This window comes from Lissotriton vulgaris, chromosome 9 (genome assembly GCF_964263255.1).
Source record: "Lissotriton vulgaris chromosome 9, aLisVul1.2, whole genome shotgun sequence".
NCBI classification, from domain to species: Eukaryota; Metazoa; Chordata; class Amphibia; order Caudata; family Salamandridae; genus Lissotriton; species Lissotriton vulgaris.
The window spans coordinates 760308135-760324683 of record NC_141697.1 but is presented as its reverse complement, the minus strand read 5'-3'; the positions used below and the strand labels follow the sequence as shown (position 1 = coordinate 760324683).

Here is a 16549-nt window from a genome sequence, read left to right as displayed (position 1 = left end):
GGCTTGAAATTATGCGTGGTAAGATGTGGGGGGCATGCTACTTTCCCTTGAAAACCATACAGTATTCACTCATCATACACCATTCTGTGTCCTACTTTCACCATGCTTTCAACCGTTCTCCTCCTCCCACCACTGGAGCTATCAACACTGCATTTTTGTTTAATTGCTTACTCTACCCTTTGAAGCCACATGGCCTCAATGACAGTTGAACACTTCAAAAAAGTTGCAATCACGCTATTGAGTGCAGGCGCAAATAGGGCAGTCTGGGCATATATAACACATTTAGTTCCTGTTATATGTAGGAGGTAAACACAGATCTATGTCCAAACAGAAGTGGTCACAGGGATTACACTTCTGAGCTTTGCAGTAAAATCAGCATCCCTACAAATTTACCCTGATAAAGTTTGGCAGGTCAAAACTTCCAAAATTCACATGCCAAAACATGTGATATTATAAGAAATTTGGTGAGAGAAACACCAATTATGCACATAAGTCTCCATTTTCTGAGTACAAACTCTGAATGTGAGATCATTACCGCAACTAGTTGATACTGCATCCTGGGGTATTGTTCTTCGGGACAGTAAATACCTAATTCTATACTGGCCCACTCTAATCTGTGCTTTAATGAACATCCCATCGCTAGGAACCATTTTTAATTGTGTTTCTGAAAATCCTTAATCAGCCTAAAACCACAGTACTTGCAAAACCTTTGAAATGGTGCTAATACAGGGTTTGGTAATGAAAAGTGGATAAAGTTTCCAACCAAAGTGGCCTCTGCCACAAAATCCTCTTTTTCCTTCCTATGTTCCTCATATTATTTATCACTCACAGCAAGAGAGAGCTCTCATTACTTTAATATGCTTGAAGAGACAATTTTTTAAAAATTGAATATAGTAGGCCATGAAGTATAAGACCACTAATGAATTACCTTAAATAATTAAAAGTGCTCTAAATATGGCTTTGGATCTTTAAAATGGGAATGATGGTTGCTGTTGAGAATGTCTTCTACAAATAAGGATCATAGTGATAAACTTTTCCATTTAGATAGTTTTAAAATTTCAGTATTCTTTTCCTAATGAACCATTGCTGCAGTCATGCATATGAACAATAAAATCCGGAGGAGAAATCAAAATGTCTCCTAGTTCTAACATGTGTCACAGAGTAACACTAGGAAACACTTTAGTTTCTCCAATTGCAACAAACTCATTACTTTAAATCTCATGCAAATTTCAATTTCTGTTACCTGTAAATAAGAATGTCATCCACTGAGCTGTTGTATTGTATCTGGTACATTCGTATTCCCGGAATGTGATGTTGTGAAGGCCACTGTATGAGGGCAGAAGATGAGGTCAGCTCAGCAACCACAACTCTTTTTTCTCGATAAGCCTTACTGTCGTTTGCAGGGACGCTCGACTTGGCAGGATTGTGTATATCCGAAAGTCCAGTCTCGCTTTCTTTATCATAACTGGTGCTATTCGCAAGATGAGGAAAAGGATTAATAACTAATTCTACTGGGCCGGTTGACTCCCCAGCAGCATTAGATGCTATGCACGTAAACGTGCCCTGGTCGGATATCAACGAAGTCAAAATATCCAACGTGCCATTCTCATAAGACATTGTTCTGGTGGTATTAGAAACCAGCTTTCCATCTGGAGAAATCCAGCGCACATACGGATCAGGGTCTCCAACTGCTTTGCACTTGAGGGAAACACTCTGCCCCTCCATGATCACCTGTCTGGAGGTCCGGTGTGTTATCATTGGGGGCTCGCAGACAAATTCTTCCTCCTTGATTGTCCAGAAATACCTGCCCATTAGTTCAGACGGCGAAGCACAGGTTTCCAGATCATCTTCTCTATTAAGGCGCCTGAGCCAGACAAGTTCACAGTTGCAGTGTAGCGGGTTCCCCCCAAAGCTGAGAACCAGAGTGCACAAAGGGGACCCTTTGGATTTGGCACAAACTTGGATTCTGGAAAACAGTGGATCGGGAGGGATTTTTTTAAGTCTATTTGATGTCATATCTAGCCGGGCCAGTTTGTGCAGGTTTGAAAAAATCCCTTCCGGTACGTAGTCTATGAGGTTGTGATCCAAACCCACTGAGTTGACTGTGGATAATCTTGCAACTGTCTCCCAGGGTAGTTGAATTAAATTGTTATATGACAGATCTAGGTCTTCAAGTGTTTCAATGAAATCTTCGAAGGAACCTGAGGAAATGAAATGTAATTGATTGTTGCTAAGAATTAAATGCCTCAGATTAATTAACCCTTTCAAATGTTCTTCGCCAACGTACGTCAGTCTGTTGCTATCCAGGTGCAGTGCATGAAGACCTTTTAGGTCAAAAAATGCATAAGGCATAATTTGACTAATGGTGTTTCTTGATAATGTCAAGTGAATAAGGTTTGTCATGTTAGCGAAATCCCTTCTTCTGAGGGTGGTGATGAAGTTATCCATTAGCCTAAGCTCAGCTGTCCTTCTGTCAATAGTAGGCGGCACAAACAAAAGGCCAGTCTGTGTGCAGAGAATAGTGTAGGAAGGAGACACATTTTGACATGTGCACCGCTTGGGACACATCATGGCTTTCACTGATGTTGTTATCATCAGTAGATAGATAGCCAGCCTTTCCATGGTAATCAAGGTGGTTAACCTAAAAAGGGAAAAGAAAAAAAATACATTTTAAGAAAAGAACTTGTGCAAAAAATAAAGCAATTCATTTCATGAAGTAATTTATGGAAATATATAACCCCATAGGTGAGGGTGCTATAATGTTTACTTTCACTGCAGGGAAAGAGCTAGCTTAAAAGAAATGTAGATTAAAGTTTGACGAAAGCGCCTTCACCCCAACTCCTCTGGGGCAATAACAGTGGGATTCCAAGTTAGGCAGAAAATGGCCTGACAATCCTCTCCAAAGGAGAAGTACCAATTCAAGGGGCAATTTAGCTCTGGAGAGGCAGAAATACTTCCTAATATAATAATTTGGAGGATAAACTATGCAGGAGTCTGGGATTCCATATCAATACCCTCATATTTCCCCCTGTGTTTCACTCTGATATATCTGCTACTTTCAGAAGCTGAGATCTTGGGGGAAAACATTACAACCTTCAATTCTGTTACTGGGCCCGTTGCGATTATGGGTGACTTTAACAATGAAGATCTAGATTCGGTGCACTATCCTCTAGTATGGTGGTACTCATAGTACGGCCCGCGGGCCGCCAGCAGCCCGGCAGGCCTTTATTGGCAGCCCGCGGACCTCGCCATGCCATTTTTACATTGCCAGTGAGGCCCACAGTAAACACAGAAGATGAACGTAGCAGCATACGTAGTGAATACGTATTAAATATGTATTCACTACGTATGCTCCTGCAGCCATATTCTGTGTTTACTGCCGGCCTCTGCGACCTCACACATGGGACAGTCGGAAAGATTCCTAAAATGCCCTTTAAAAGTCAGCTGTAAGCGTTTTCACAGTAGACTTTTAACGGGCATTTTAGGAAGCTTCCTGATTCGTGTTGCAAATGATGTCCTCTTCTACGTCCTCTTCTCCCACAGCCTTTACTCCACCCACAGACACAGACACACAGAGACACACACACAAACCCACACACAGACACAAACACACAGAGACAGACACACACACAGAGACAGAGAGACACACACAGACAGAGACACATACACAGAGACACACTCAAAGACAGAGACTGTGACAGAGAGACACAGAGAGAGAGAGAGACACACACACAGACAGACAGAGACACACATACATAGATGCACACACAGACTGGGACACACAGAGACACACAGACAGAGATACACAGAGACACACAGACAGAGACACACAGAGACAGAGACACACATACAGACACACACAGACAGAGACGCACAGACAGACAGATACACACAGAGACAGACAGACAGACATGTGTGTGTGTTGTGTCTGGTGGCTCAGTAGACTAATGCATCTGCTGCAGGGGCCTGTGTTCAACCTCATGGTCACAGTTTGTTTTTTTACTTTAGCCCCGACCCACAGGTGCGGCCCTCGGCCACAAACAACACTCTAAATTTGTCCCCTGAGAGAAAGTTTGTGAGTACGCATGCTCTAGTAGAAGAACATAACACACATTAAGGCAGTGACAATGGGGGGGGGGGGGGGGGCTGCAAAATGTAGTTGCAAGTTGCACATCTGCTAATTTCCATTACAGATCATCTCTGGATTGTGACTTGCAACCCTGTCTTCAAAATGCCACCATTTTACTGCTGGCAATCGAAAGCAAAGTATATATGTACAAAAGCAATGCAGAAAAGGTGGAACTATTAATTATGCTGGCTATATCATTATATTTCTTTATTTGTGGTGTAGGTCACTTACAGTAATAATAACTGAAACAAGCACGTGCAAAAGTCATTGTCCCCTGTGTTTTATCAAAATTCAATTTACACACAAATTGAATTATGTCACTCAAACTTAAAAGGAATTCCAAATTTAAAGCAAGTTTAGTCGGTTTTCCTACCGATACTGTAGACATAACTGATTTCTATTGTTCTAACTCCAGCCTTAATCAACAGGTGTTTAGACCAAGTATTAGGTAACTCTTGAAATGCCTCGTATTACAGTCATATACATTCTAAACGTGTTTTACAAAAGCGAAAACTTACACAAGATACAGCTCACATATAAATCATGTACACCGTTTGTGTTAATGCACCATTGTATCAAAGTTACATATTCACACATCCGTTTATTCATGCCACCTTTGTTGCTCATGTCGGTGAGGACCAGTAATCCTTCCTTGCTGTTAATCCTGGTATTATTGTATACTCCTCTGCTGCATACAGCTGCTTCTGTGGAAGGTTTTCTATGGCTGCTCATTTTGGACTGATTTTTTTAATACATTCACTGACACTGCAGCTATGCTTACAACTCTGCTCTCAAGCAACAACGTCTCTGATGTTAGTTACTCAGCCTCACCGGTATAATTATGTTCTGCAAAATTAGTTTACACCAATTTCGTGGAACATTTATCAAAAGAAATTGAAGTGTGTGCACGAGAAACATTAAAGAGAGACATTGGGGCAGATTTATGAGTTCTGGAGCATCTCTGCAAATCAGCAGGGATGCGCCGGAACTGATACGTCACGCAATTCCCTCCTTGCGGCACCACAGATGCGCCGCATTTACAATGCGGCGCACCATGGTGCAAGGAAGGGTAGATGCGTGACGCATCTTGTGGTGTACGGGCGGCGCATTGCTGGAGTAGCGTCGCAAGTGCGACGCAACTCCTGCAATGTACAGAGGCCACCCATACATATCGTGGTGCTTCACTCCTTACGCCTGCTTCAAGCAGGCGTAAGGATTTGACGCAGCAGCCTCGTAAAACTGACTCAGTGAAATCTTGTAGATTTCATTGCGTCAGTTTTACGGGGCTTTCCTACGAGGGAACGCCCACCCTGCGATAGAACGCCCACTTGAAACCTGACGCAGGTTTCATGTGGCGCAGGGCTTTACAACGAGACGCATCTGCCTAGATGTGTCACGTTGTAAATAGGTCGCAGGGATGCACCACGTTTCCGTGCCGTTGCGTCACGCAACGGCAGCGTAATCGTGGCGCAAGTCCGTCATAAATCTGCCCCTATATATCTTGCCCCTAGCACTACTGCTGAGAGAGACCGGAAGCTGTGAATACACAGACCGATTTCCCTGGCTCCTCCCTTTCTTTGAGAGACCAATGGCAGGTCAAACAGTGATATTACTATAACAGCGCGTCTCATATTGCTGCATGCACATTATTACATTGCTTCCTTTGCCTGCTAGTTTTGATTAAATGGTGGTGGGTCAGATGGTTACACGCAAATCCCCACCCTGGATCTAATTTCGATGAACACCTTTGGCTGCCTTTGCAAAAAAGTGGCAACATAGTTGGGAAGATTTCTGCCACCGTCATCAAGCAACCTTCTTTTTTTAAGTCTAAATTTTGAGATCACATTTCAATATAAAGTTTACTCATTGATTGGAACTCTGATACCTACGGTTCAAGCTAGCGCTATATACAACTTTTACAATAAAAAAATAAATAAAAGAATGCAACAGTCCTCCCAAAGTGCTTAGAGGACATGACTTTTTCATGGTGTTCACTGAACTTTCAAGCAAACACTTAGGGGCAGATTTATGTTAACTGGCGCATCCCCAGGGATGCGCCAGTTAACGTGCGCCACAGTGCGCCACAGCTCTGCCACCCATGGTGCGCCGCATTTATAATGCGGCGCACCATGGTGCAAAAACGGCACAGGTGCGTGACGCATCTGTGCCGGAAATGTGGCGCATTGCTGGAGTTGCGTCGCAAGCGCGACGCAGCTCCAGCAAGGCTCGGGGGTGCCCCATCTACACAATGCTGCATCAAGACCTACGCCTGCTTCAAGCAGGCGCAGGGTTTTGACGCAGCATTGGCCTGAAAGTGCTTTCAGGAGGCGTTCCTGCGCAGGAACGCCCCCCCCCCCCTGCGCAGGAACGCCTCCTTATGGTGCAGGGCTTTACAACGTGACTCATCTCCTAGATGCGTCACGTTATAAATAGGGAGCATTGTTTGCGCCGCAGTTGCATCAAATAAAGTGACGCAATTGCGGCGCAAGGGCATCATAAATCTGCACCTTAAAATACTGTGAAGAAAGGGACTACTTTTCACTGCATTTCCCAGAAGACATTTGGAGGATTAGAACAAGCTTGCCAATCAGTATGCAACTCCTCCCCATTGTATTTGATGCAGCCGCTGCTCGTTGGAGGGTTGTGATGGGGGTGGGGAGGGGTGCTAGCAGTTTTCTGACCCTGAGGTCTGCGTCTCTGCATTTAGAGGTATTTGACCCCAGTAACAAAAGGAATTAGCCATGTTCCCCTTACAGGGACTGCATCCGTCTGATGACTACCCAAAGTATGAAATATGCATGTCATTGGATATATATCGCTGGCTGCGCTTAAACGTACAGTATTATTAGTCTTGTGACTAAATATATAGCTTTTCATTACATTTACCAGATTGCAGTGGGGAAGCATTGGACAGGCTTGCCAGTGAATGTGTGTCCTCACAACAGTGATACTTAACTTCTGAGAGTTCACCAGTGAGTGCTTGAGACAATGTTTTTATACGTTCCTATGTTACTATCGATTCATACAGCACCTTTGAAGTTCTAAAATGGCCATGTTGTGCTTTTTAGCCACACCGGTGTGTACAGTTCTTCTTTGAGATTCATTTCAATTAGAAAGGCAATAAGCTCTGTGTTACAGAGAATAACATCCTTAACTTGACTTTTGTGTTTGTATAGATTCGAGGTGAACAAATAGCTGCGTGTATGCCGAACTGGCATTTTATATCTAAACATAAATACACTTTTTGTTTTGGAGGATTATCTGTTCTACCTACCTCTGGTGCCCTCTCATGTGGATATAAATGTTACTGAAATCAATGTAGGTTTTAATTCCCATAATCTATTTATATTCAGGACCGACCGCTATAATTGCCCAGTGTGAGTAATCAAGTTCTTCAGATTATGAAATCATGAGAGAAAACTACACATTGGTCTTCAAAATGAATTTTGATCTGCTGTGCCCTCGCTAAGCAATTTTTAAACACCACAAGTGGTATCCTCAGAACTAAAATATCCATGTCATCTGCAATTTCTCTCCCACAATCTAATATTCATGAAGAATGTCATTTTTTTCTAAGAAACTAAACAAGTAGCTGTTTCATTTTAATGTCTGTGAGAGGCAGAGAGCAAATTCATTTTTCAAGGGAAAGAGGTATTGGATATAGTGTGTTTTTAGGATTGGCTACAATATTAATGGTACAATTTAAGTATTTTTCAAAGGAGGATCATTGATGATGATTTTTTTATGTATTTGAAATGATAAACAATATTGGCTTCATTAAGACTTTGGAGCAAACTGAAAATTCTACACTTTCTGAAGGAATATCTAAATATGAAGCAAACCTGCCTGCTGAATTTCTGCCACCATAGGGATAGTATTGTGAAGGTGTTGGACTCGGCCATTTTTGCAGGGTTATCCCCAAACTATTCGCTCCTTCCTCCTATTTTTTCCTGACCTGTTTTTGTTGGCTATAGGACTCTGGGCATTTTAGCACCGCTGATCAGTACTGATAGGTCCCTAGTACAGTGCACTGTGTGTGCCCAGAGCCTGTAAATCAGATGCTATTAGTGGGCCTGCAGCACTGATTGTGCCACCCACATGAGTGGTCTGTAACTGTATTTCAGACCTGTCACTGCAGTGTCTGCACACAGTTTTAAATTGCCATGTCGACCTGGCAAGTGCACCCACCAAGCAGGCCCTAACTTGCCCTTTTCTTACATTTAATACTCCCTTATGGTAGGCCCAAGGTACCTTCCTCAGCAGCCTGCAGTGTATGTGAAAGGGAGTACATGTACTGGTGTGTGTAACATGACCTGATAGTGAAATACTGCCAATTCTGTTTTCACTATTCAAAGGCATCTGTCCCATAGGACAGAATGGGAGGTAATTTGTAACATCTTACAAGTGTAACTTACCATTAGGACAATATAGAGATATAAAGTTTAGACTCTCTGAACTCAGAATTTAATAACCCATCTTTTAGTAAAGATGTTTTTTTAAATTATGTGTTTAAAAACACCATTTTTAGAAAGTAGGCATTTTCTTGTTTAAACATTCTGTGTGCCTCTGCCTGTTTGTGGATTGACTGTCTGATCTTGGAGTGACAGGGGCTGGGAATGTGCATTCACTGTCGACAGCTACTGGGAGGTTGAGGTGTGCCTGGCACTGTCTCAATTACGCAGAGCTGAGATGAAATGGGCTTGGCTGCATTTAGAATAGTGGGAGAAGATTTCCTTGCACCTGACTTGGGCCTGTCTCCCTTGTACAATGCTGTATTCACCGCCTGTGGTCATACTGCACAAGTGAGGACAGAACTGGTTTCGTCTGGGCTCGCAAACCCTTGCACAAAGAGAACAAAGACAAAATGGGGCATAAGTAGTAGATCTAAATTCCCAGAACTTTAGATCACTTCTGGACTCAAGAGGAACCTTTGCCAAGGAAAAGAGCTGAAAAACTGTGAGGAGGAGTACTGCCCTTTTGCTGTGTGCTGTATGGGGTTGGCCTGCAGTTGCTGTTTCTGCCAAGGAAAGGACAAAGACTGGATCTTTGCTGTGAACCTGCTTAAATAAGAATCTCCAAGGGCCTGTGTATGCTGGCCTCCTCTTCTGAAGTCTTAGGGACACAAAGACTTCATCCCGAGCTCCCCTGAACTCTGCTGCTGAGTGTTCTGACCTGCCAGGAGGTGCCTGTTCCAGTTCTGTGCCTCTGAAGGTTGTTCTTGCTGTTGGGCGCTGGATGAAATCTGAAGAACTGAAGAAATCAACACATCCCCCTCCTTGTGGCTGTTTTTCCCGATGCAGCTCTGCCATGCGAGAAGAATCTCTGTGCCGCTGCTGAGATGACGCAGCGCCTTTCACGGCTGCAAGAATTGATGCATCATGGGATTGTGGCTGAAGAAAGTGATGCAGCTCTGCTTGTCGCCGACACATCGATCGCCAACGCATCCCAGGTTTCCACGCATCGCACCTGTACTGCAAGTTTTCCTGATGCATCACCTGCGGACATCTTGGAGTTAACGCATCACTTCCCCCTACAGTCAGGATTAGACGCAACACTTCTCCTGCATGCAGCAGAACTTTTGCATTGCCTCTCCAAGGACTCAGGAACTGACGCATCACATTGATTCTCAACGCTTCCCATCTCTGCAGCTGTTAGGTCTGGTGAATTTTTACGCATCTACAGGTACTTTGTGTAGAATCAAGCATCCATAGTTTTCTATGGATTCAGTTACTTGAAAAATTTGAAAAGTCATATTCTTATTACATGTATGTTGGATTTTTGTCGTTTTGGTCTTGTTGAGTTTAGAAAAAGATACTTTCTTTTTCTAAATTGGTGTGGTGTCCATTTGTGGTGTTATCACTGTATTGCTGTGTGTTTTGAGTACAAATAATTTACACATTGCCTTTGGGAAAAGCCTGTCTGCTCATGCCAAGCTACCCAGGAGGTGAGCATTGGTTATCTAAAGTGTGTTTTCCCTTACCCTGACTAGAAGCAAGGGTCCCTACTCTTCTAGCATAAGGCAATTCAGCCAGTGGATTCTACACCATATTTAAGGTTTCCACCAAAAATCGGAGGACTTTATTTCCACCTATTCTGTAAATGAGGCCCTTAAAATAATGCATATATAAAATTACATATTAAAAGGAGATCAAATTCAAATTCATTAAAAACCATACAGGCAGAATGAAGTGAAAAAACTGTGTTCTGAATAAAATGATTAATGCTTTATCACATTTGTTGACCCATTTTCACTCAAGAAAACCGTAAAAAGCGAATTATTTTTTCATTTAAGTTAGCTAAACCACTATCAAAAACTTGCCAACAAAAATCTATCACAAATCCTTAATCAGTGAATAGTGGAAATATGAATTTGCTTCCTTCCTCATAAAATATGCAACAATAAAAAGTAATATGTTATGCAAATTTTATTTCCTGTGAACACACTAAAAAAAATCAATGCTTTTTATGTGAAGTAAGGCGTCCTTTGTATCTGAAAAGTTTTGAGATTATGTAGACATTTTAAAGAGGTTCTTACATAGTGTAGCCGTGAGAGGAGTTGCCATCCTTCATTTTATGATCCACAATTAGTGATATGTTTTTTTTAAACCTCCCTCCAAGCCACAGAATACCCTGTTTGAGCAAGCTAATTTACCTCTCACAGATTATATATGTGGACAATATTAACTTTACTACCATATCCAGTTCACAGGATCATTCGTATTAGTGCGACAGCATGGATGGAACAAGGGGTTTGTGCAATTTGCTTTTCACAGTTACGCGTAATTTCTTAAAAATGATGCACAATTGCTCATAATTATGTGAAATGCAAAACCGTAATTTGGCCCTATTTGGTATGGGCTTTGGATGGGAGGACACATTTCAAGTTAAAAATGGTTCAAAAAGCACAAGCACCTCAGACTACAGCCTCTAGTGCTCTGATCCTGTACACACGCACTCATTTTTTGCGGTGAATGGTGCATAATTACACAATGTAACATGATTACTTGATTTCTGAAATTTTGCATTACAAGCAAAATATGAAACTATACAAAATTATGCCCACGTAATAAAAATTTTGCCCAGGCCTAGTTAGAATCACGGATCAAGTATGTATGTTAGAAGTTATGTGACTGGGGGCGTGTCTTGGCGCCCGGAGAGTATGGCGACCTCCTGGTGAAGCGCTCAGGCGTGACCGGGGGATTCTGCGTTTTCCGGATGCTCCTTGCAACGTAGGAGACAGATTTGGATCCATGAACCTCTCGGCCGCACTTTAATATCATCAGCAACTTTAAACTTGTTGAGGCGGATAATTTATATGCGGCAGTAAGTTTGGTTGCGGCTCCGCTTCTGCCACGACGCCATTTTGTTTTTCTACGCGCAACGCGCGTTTCCTCACAAAACACTTAATATGCCGCCTTTTGCCTATATCCCTCACCTGTTTGTCTCTTAAAAGACCGAGGACTATGCAATTTTACTTTTCATACTAGAGATGCTCTATTTGGATGATACTTTCAGCTAATCATGATCTTCTGTGGCACATCCATTATTTTCTATGAGGCAACCATTTTGTATTCCACTGAATGCTCTGTGGATATCTCCTCACATTGTTGTTCTCTTTGCTGAATGCTACAATTTTCGCGTATTACAGCCTTAGTTCTCCAGGATTAGAACATTGTGCTTTCTGGGCAGGATCCCCATGAACCATTGCTGCGCAAAGTCTGCTGACTTACGTTTTCACTCATTTCTTTTTTCCTCATGCGTAGCAAGGCTATTTTTGCTTATAATGCTTTATCTTCGCAGTAAGCAGTTATAATTTTACTTGATTCTTCACTTTGTTAGTGGCTTATCTTCATCTCAATGCTCGCACTGACGCACATTTGCACCTTTATAATAATATAAAGAGAATTCTTTCATTTTGTTGCTGGTCGGTCTCCATTTTTCATGCCTATTCTCTTTGATACTTTCTGCTTCACAGAGTTGCTACGTCTTGGCTTCATTGGAGAGACTTTTTGCGAGTATGTAATAAGGGCAGAATCAAATCAGCACATTCGTCCTCTTCTGTACAAAAGCATATCTTTATTAAAAGCTCGAAAATATTCTCTGAGTTTTCCAGATTCGAAGATTCTCAGTTATCTTCCCTTCAGAGTTCGCAGTCAACAATGGAATCCTCTTCTATAGCTCCAGGGAAGTCTAACACTAAGCAATTAAAAAAGAACCCTCCTTCTCCACCTAAGCCAATCTCGACTGTTTCTAAGGAGCTTTTGCTGGAGGAGATCAGGGCTCTACGCCCTTTTATGGAAGAAACTAACGCAAAATTGCAGGTTATGACAGACAACTGGGCTCAACTGGAGACAAGGGTCTCATCAGTGGAACACAACGTCTCTTCCTTAAAAGAAACATGTGCCACTGTCTCTCACCTCGCTCACAGATTTCCTCACTCCAAAAGCAAGTGGAGGACCTTGAGAACTGCAACAGACGGAATAATCTCCGCATTTACAGCCATGGGGAAGGTATTGAAGGATCTGACCCTATCACTTTTTTCAAGTCGTTCCTCCCCAAATTACTGCACATGCCAGATGGTACGAGCTCAATATTGAACATGCACACAGATTAGGCAGAGTTCCTTCTCAACCTTCAACCTCGCAGAGGCCAAGAGGCGTCATCTTGTATTTTCTAGAATACACAGACTTATTGAAGGAACTGTCGGCAGTCAAGGCTTCTTCACAAATCACTTGGTCAGGATCATCTTTGTTCTTTGCGCAGGATTACGTCAAGGCCACTGCAAACTGACGCAAGGCTTTTTTGGATATGAGAGCTGATCTACGGTCAATTGGGGCCCGCTACGGCCTCTTCCACCCGTGCCTTTTTAAAGTTACGTACAACAACAGAACAAAGACCTACGAGGATCCTTTACGTCTCTGGAGTTTCAAGAACTCCTGTACATCTTCCAATATGGACTCTTCAGGTCATTCCTCCTCCGACCATACTGGAGACTGACATGTTTTTCCAATGGATTTCTTTAACCTTTGTTTTCTTTCCTACTGGTTGTTACTTCATGTTTTGATGTTCTTGATCTTTCACGCCATTGTTATATTTATCGATCTCATTTAGTCAAGTTCTTATTGAAACCTTGTTATCTGTCATTATTCGTTATTTGTCTTACTGTTTTCTCCAACATTCCCTTTTAACGTTCTTGCTTCTTGTCTCCACAGATTACATACTTTTGTTTCGTGGTGTCTTCCCGTTCACCTGTTCGGTTGACCCTCGATGTGTTGCCTATTCCATGTGGCTCCACCCTCTCCTCGTGTTTTCCTGATTGTACCTCCTTGACTCTCCCTCCGTATAGGTATGTCTTCCCTCGATATATTTCTCATATTTACCCTCACTAATGTTATCCTACTTCTCTTCTTCTCTCCCTACCTTATTCTATTTGTGGGTGTCGTTCTCTTCTTACCTGTCTTTCGTTCTTTTCATTACATTATCTGCTCTGGTTATTAAACTCTTCTTCTTTATTGTGACAATCTCTTTCCTATTACTTTTTTCTCTCCTTATTTTTCATCTATTACTATTTTCCTAATGATCTGAGCCTTCTTTTGTCTCTCTCTTTCTAGATTATTATGTTTCAAATATTTCATGTCGTTAAAAGTTGTCACTTGGAACGTTAAGGGTTTGAATTCCCCTATCAAGGGACAAAGAATTCTATTTCATTTAGCCAAACTAAATGTTGATTTTGCATTCCTACAAGAAACTCACCTTTCAGTTACTGAATCAATAAAACTAAAGAGAGGTTGGGTAGGTGATGTTTTCTATTCTCCAGGTGATAGCAAACGTAACGGAGTAATGATATTATGCTGTAAATCCCTCACATACTCTGTGTTATCTCAAGACGTAGATACGAATGGTAGATGGTTTAATGTTAAATTATCTCTTAAGGGTGTTCCAATCTCTCTCTTGAATGTGTATGCTCCCACAGAAGGCGAACCCACGTTTTGGCCCATGTTCGCCAAATATATCACTCATTGCATGGATGATACTTTCATCTTAGCGGGTGACTGTAATCAACCATTTGATCCTTTAATTGACAGAAATTCCAGAGTCACGTTCGTTCCTCATAAATCTCTCAAGTCCTTTGTTCAGGCAGTCACGCACCATAAACTTATTGATGTCTGGCATCTCTGTTCTCCGACTACTAAAGAATTTACCTTTTACTCCCCTTCCCATCATTTTCAATCAAGAATTGATTATATTGTTGTTTCTCATAATATTGCACAAGCTCTTACTAATGCAGAAATTGGTCCCATTCTATTGTCAGATCATGCCCCTGTCTCAATGAGTATTGATATTTTACCTAAAGCTGTGGGTCCCAGGAGATGACGTTTTAATAACGCTCTTCTTCTAGATCCAAAGTTTACTACATCTTTTACCTGTTTTTTTGATGAATTCTTTGAGATAAACAAAACTCACTCTGTGCCCTCTACCACCTTGTGGGATGTTTTTAAAGCTGCAGCAAGAGACTTCATAATTGGCTTTGTTGCAAAAAAATTAAAAATTGCTCGTAAATTCACTGGGGAGCTCCTTCAGAAGATTAAGAGGTTGGAACACTCTTATTATACCTCATATTCCAAAGATTGTCTAACAGCCCTTATTAATGCCAATTCAACCAAAAATCGACAGAAGATGCCGCTCTATTTTTGTTAAAATCTAGTACAAAAGTTTATGGGGGTAAAAATAAAGCGGGGAACATTTTGGCTAATTATTTAAAAGTTAGACATAATAAGCTAAAGATTGAGTCTATTTATGACGCCAATTTGGATTTGAAGTATAAGGATGCTGATATCTTGAATTAATGTTCTCTTTTATAAAACCTTATATACATCTGAAACTCAACCCACTACACAATCCTTATCGCATTTTTCTCTAACATTCATAAACCCCAACATTCTCCTCCTGATCTCTCTTCTTTAGAATTAGATTTAACACAGAAGGAATTATTCAAAGCCCTCCAACATCTTAAGAAAGATAAAGTGCCAGGACCTGATGGCTTTACGGTCTTATTTTACCTCCACTTTTCCAAATTGGTATTACCCAAGTTGTTTTCCCTTATAGACTCACTCTCCACATTAGGAAGTTCCTCGGGTTCCTTTTCTGAAGCACACATATGCCTTATACCCAAAGAAGGAAAGGACTCTAAACATTGTAAACATTATAGACCCATCTCCTTGGTTAACATTGATTACAAAAGTTTTACCAAAGCATTAGCAATACGATTGGATTCCTATTTACCAGACCTGTTAGGTAAGGAGCAATCCGGGTTCGCTAAGGGGTGTTTTATAACTGATAATACAAGACTCCTTTTTAATGTTCTATCCAAATCCTCACATTTAAAAAATCCTCTTGCAGCGATTGCATTGGATGCTGAAAAAGCGTTGATAGAGTCGAGTGGACTTATTTGTTTTATGCCCTCAAATGGTTTGGTTTTGGCCCTTAATTTATTTATTTGACTTCCCTTCTTTATTCCAACCCCCGTGAGGTGGTCTGTGCTAATGGTTTAGTATCTCCCTTTTTTGATTTGGGAAGACGTGTACAGCAAGGATGTCCTCTATCCCCTTTAGTTTTTAACTTGGCCTTGAAACCTTTTCTTTCTAAATTACATCAGAACCCCTATATACATGGCTATCAAACATTGCATTCTCACATTAAACTTGCGGCATACGCTGATGACATTTTGTTATTCTTGTCTAATCTTAATGATTAAATTCCTGCTTTTCTAGCAGAGGTATGTGAATACTCCAAACTTTCTGGGTACAAATTGAATAACGACAAATGTGAGATTTTACCTTTAACAAAATACACTTTTAAATCAGATTTTAGTGCATCTAACTTTACTTGGAGTCCTACGCATATTAAAAATTTGGGTTTACATGTCACTTCATCAATTTCTGATACAGTTTCCCTTTGTATGAATAAATGTATTCAAAAGATGTGGGATTTGACTGACAGATGGCATCCTCTTTATTTATCATGGTGGGGTTGCCTTGACACCATAAAGATGATGTTATCACCTATAATTATATACACTATCTCTAACATTCCGATTCCTATTATTACTAAATTCTTTAAAAAGATTAAATCTGTTCTCTCCTCCTTTCTGTGGAACAAGAAAAAATCCCGAATGACTCTCCTTAGGTTAATACGTCCCAAATTGGAAGGGGGAGTTAATTTTTCAGACTTTCCGGCTTATCAAAAGGCATTTCTTCTACGACAAGCTTCTCTTTGGTTACAGGATCCCTCAGATCCTTGCCCTTTATGGACTACAGTTGAACGTCTTTTCCTGTCCCCTTTTTTCTTTGTTGAATACCTTTCCTCAACACGTAAACCACAGGCATTGTCCACTCCCATAATCAAATTCACATCCAAATT

General features: G+C 41.3%; 1 protein-coding gene across 1 annotated transcript in view; it reads right to left on the bottom strand.

The window, feature by feature from the left end:
- Positions 1 to 16549, bottom strand: part of LOC147692212 (leucine-rich repeat and fibronectin type III domain-containing protein 1-like protein) — a 2508250-nt gene that overhangs the window by 160187 nt on the left and 2331514 nt on the right. Inside the window, exon 11 of the mRNA XM_086938487.1 lies at positions 1244 to 2641. Coding sequence (XP_086794613.1) covers positions 1244 to 2622 — 1379 coding nt within the window. The 5' untranslated portion in view covers positions 2623 to 2641. The remainder of the gene's footprint in view (positions 1 to 1243; positions 2642 to 16549) is intronic.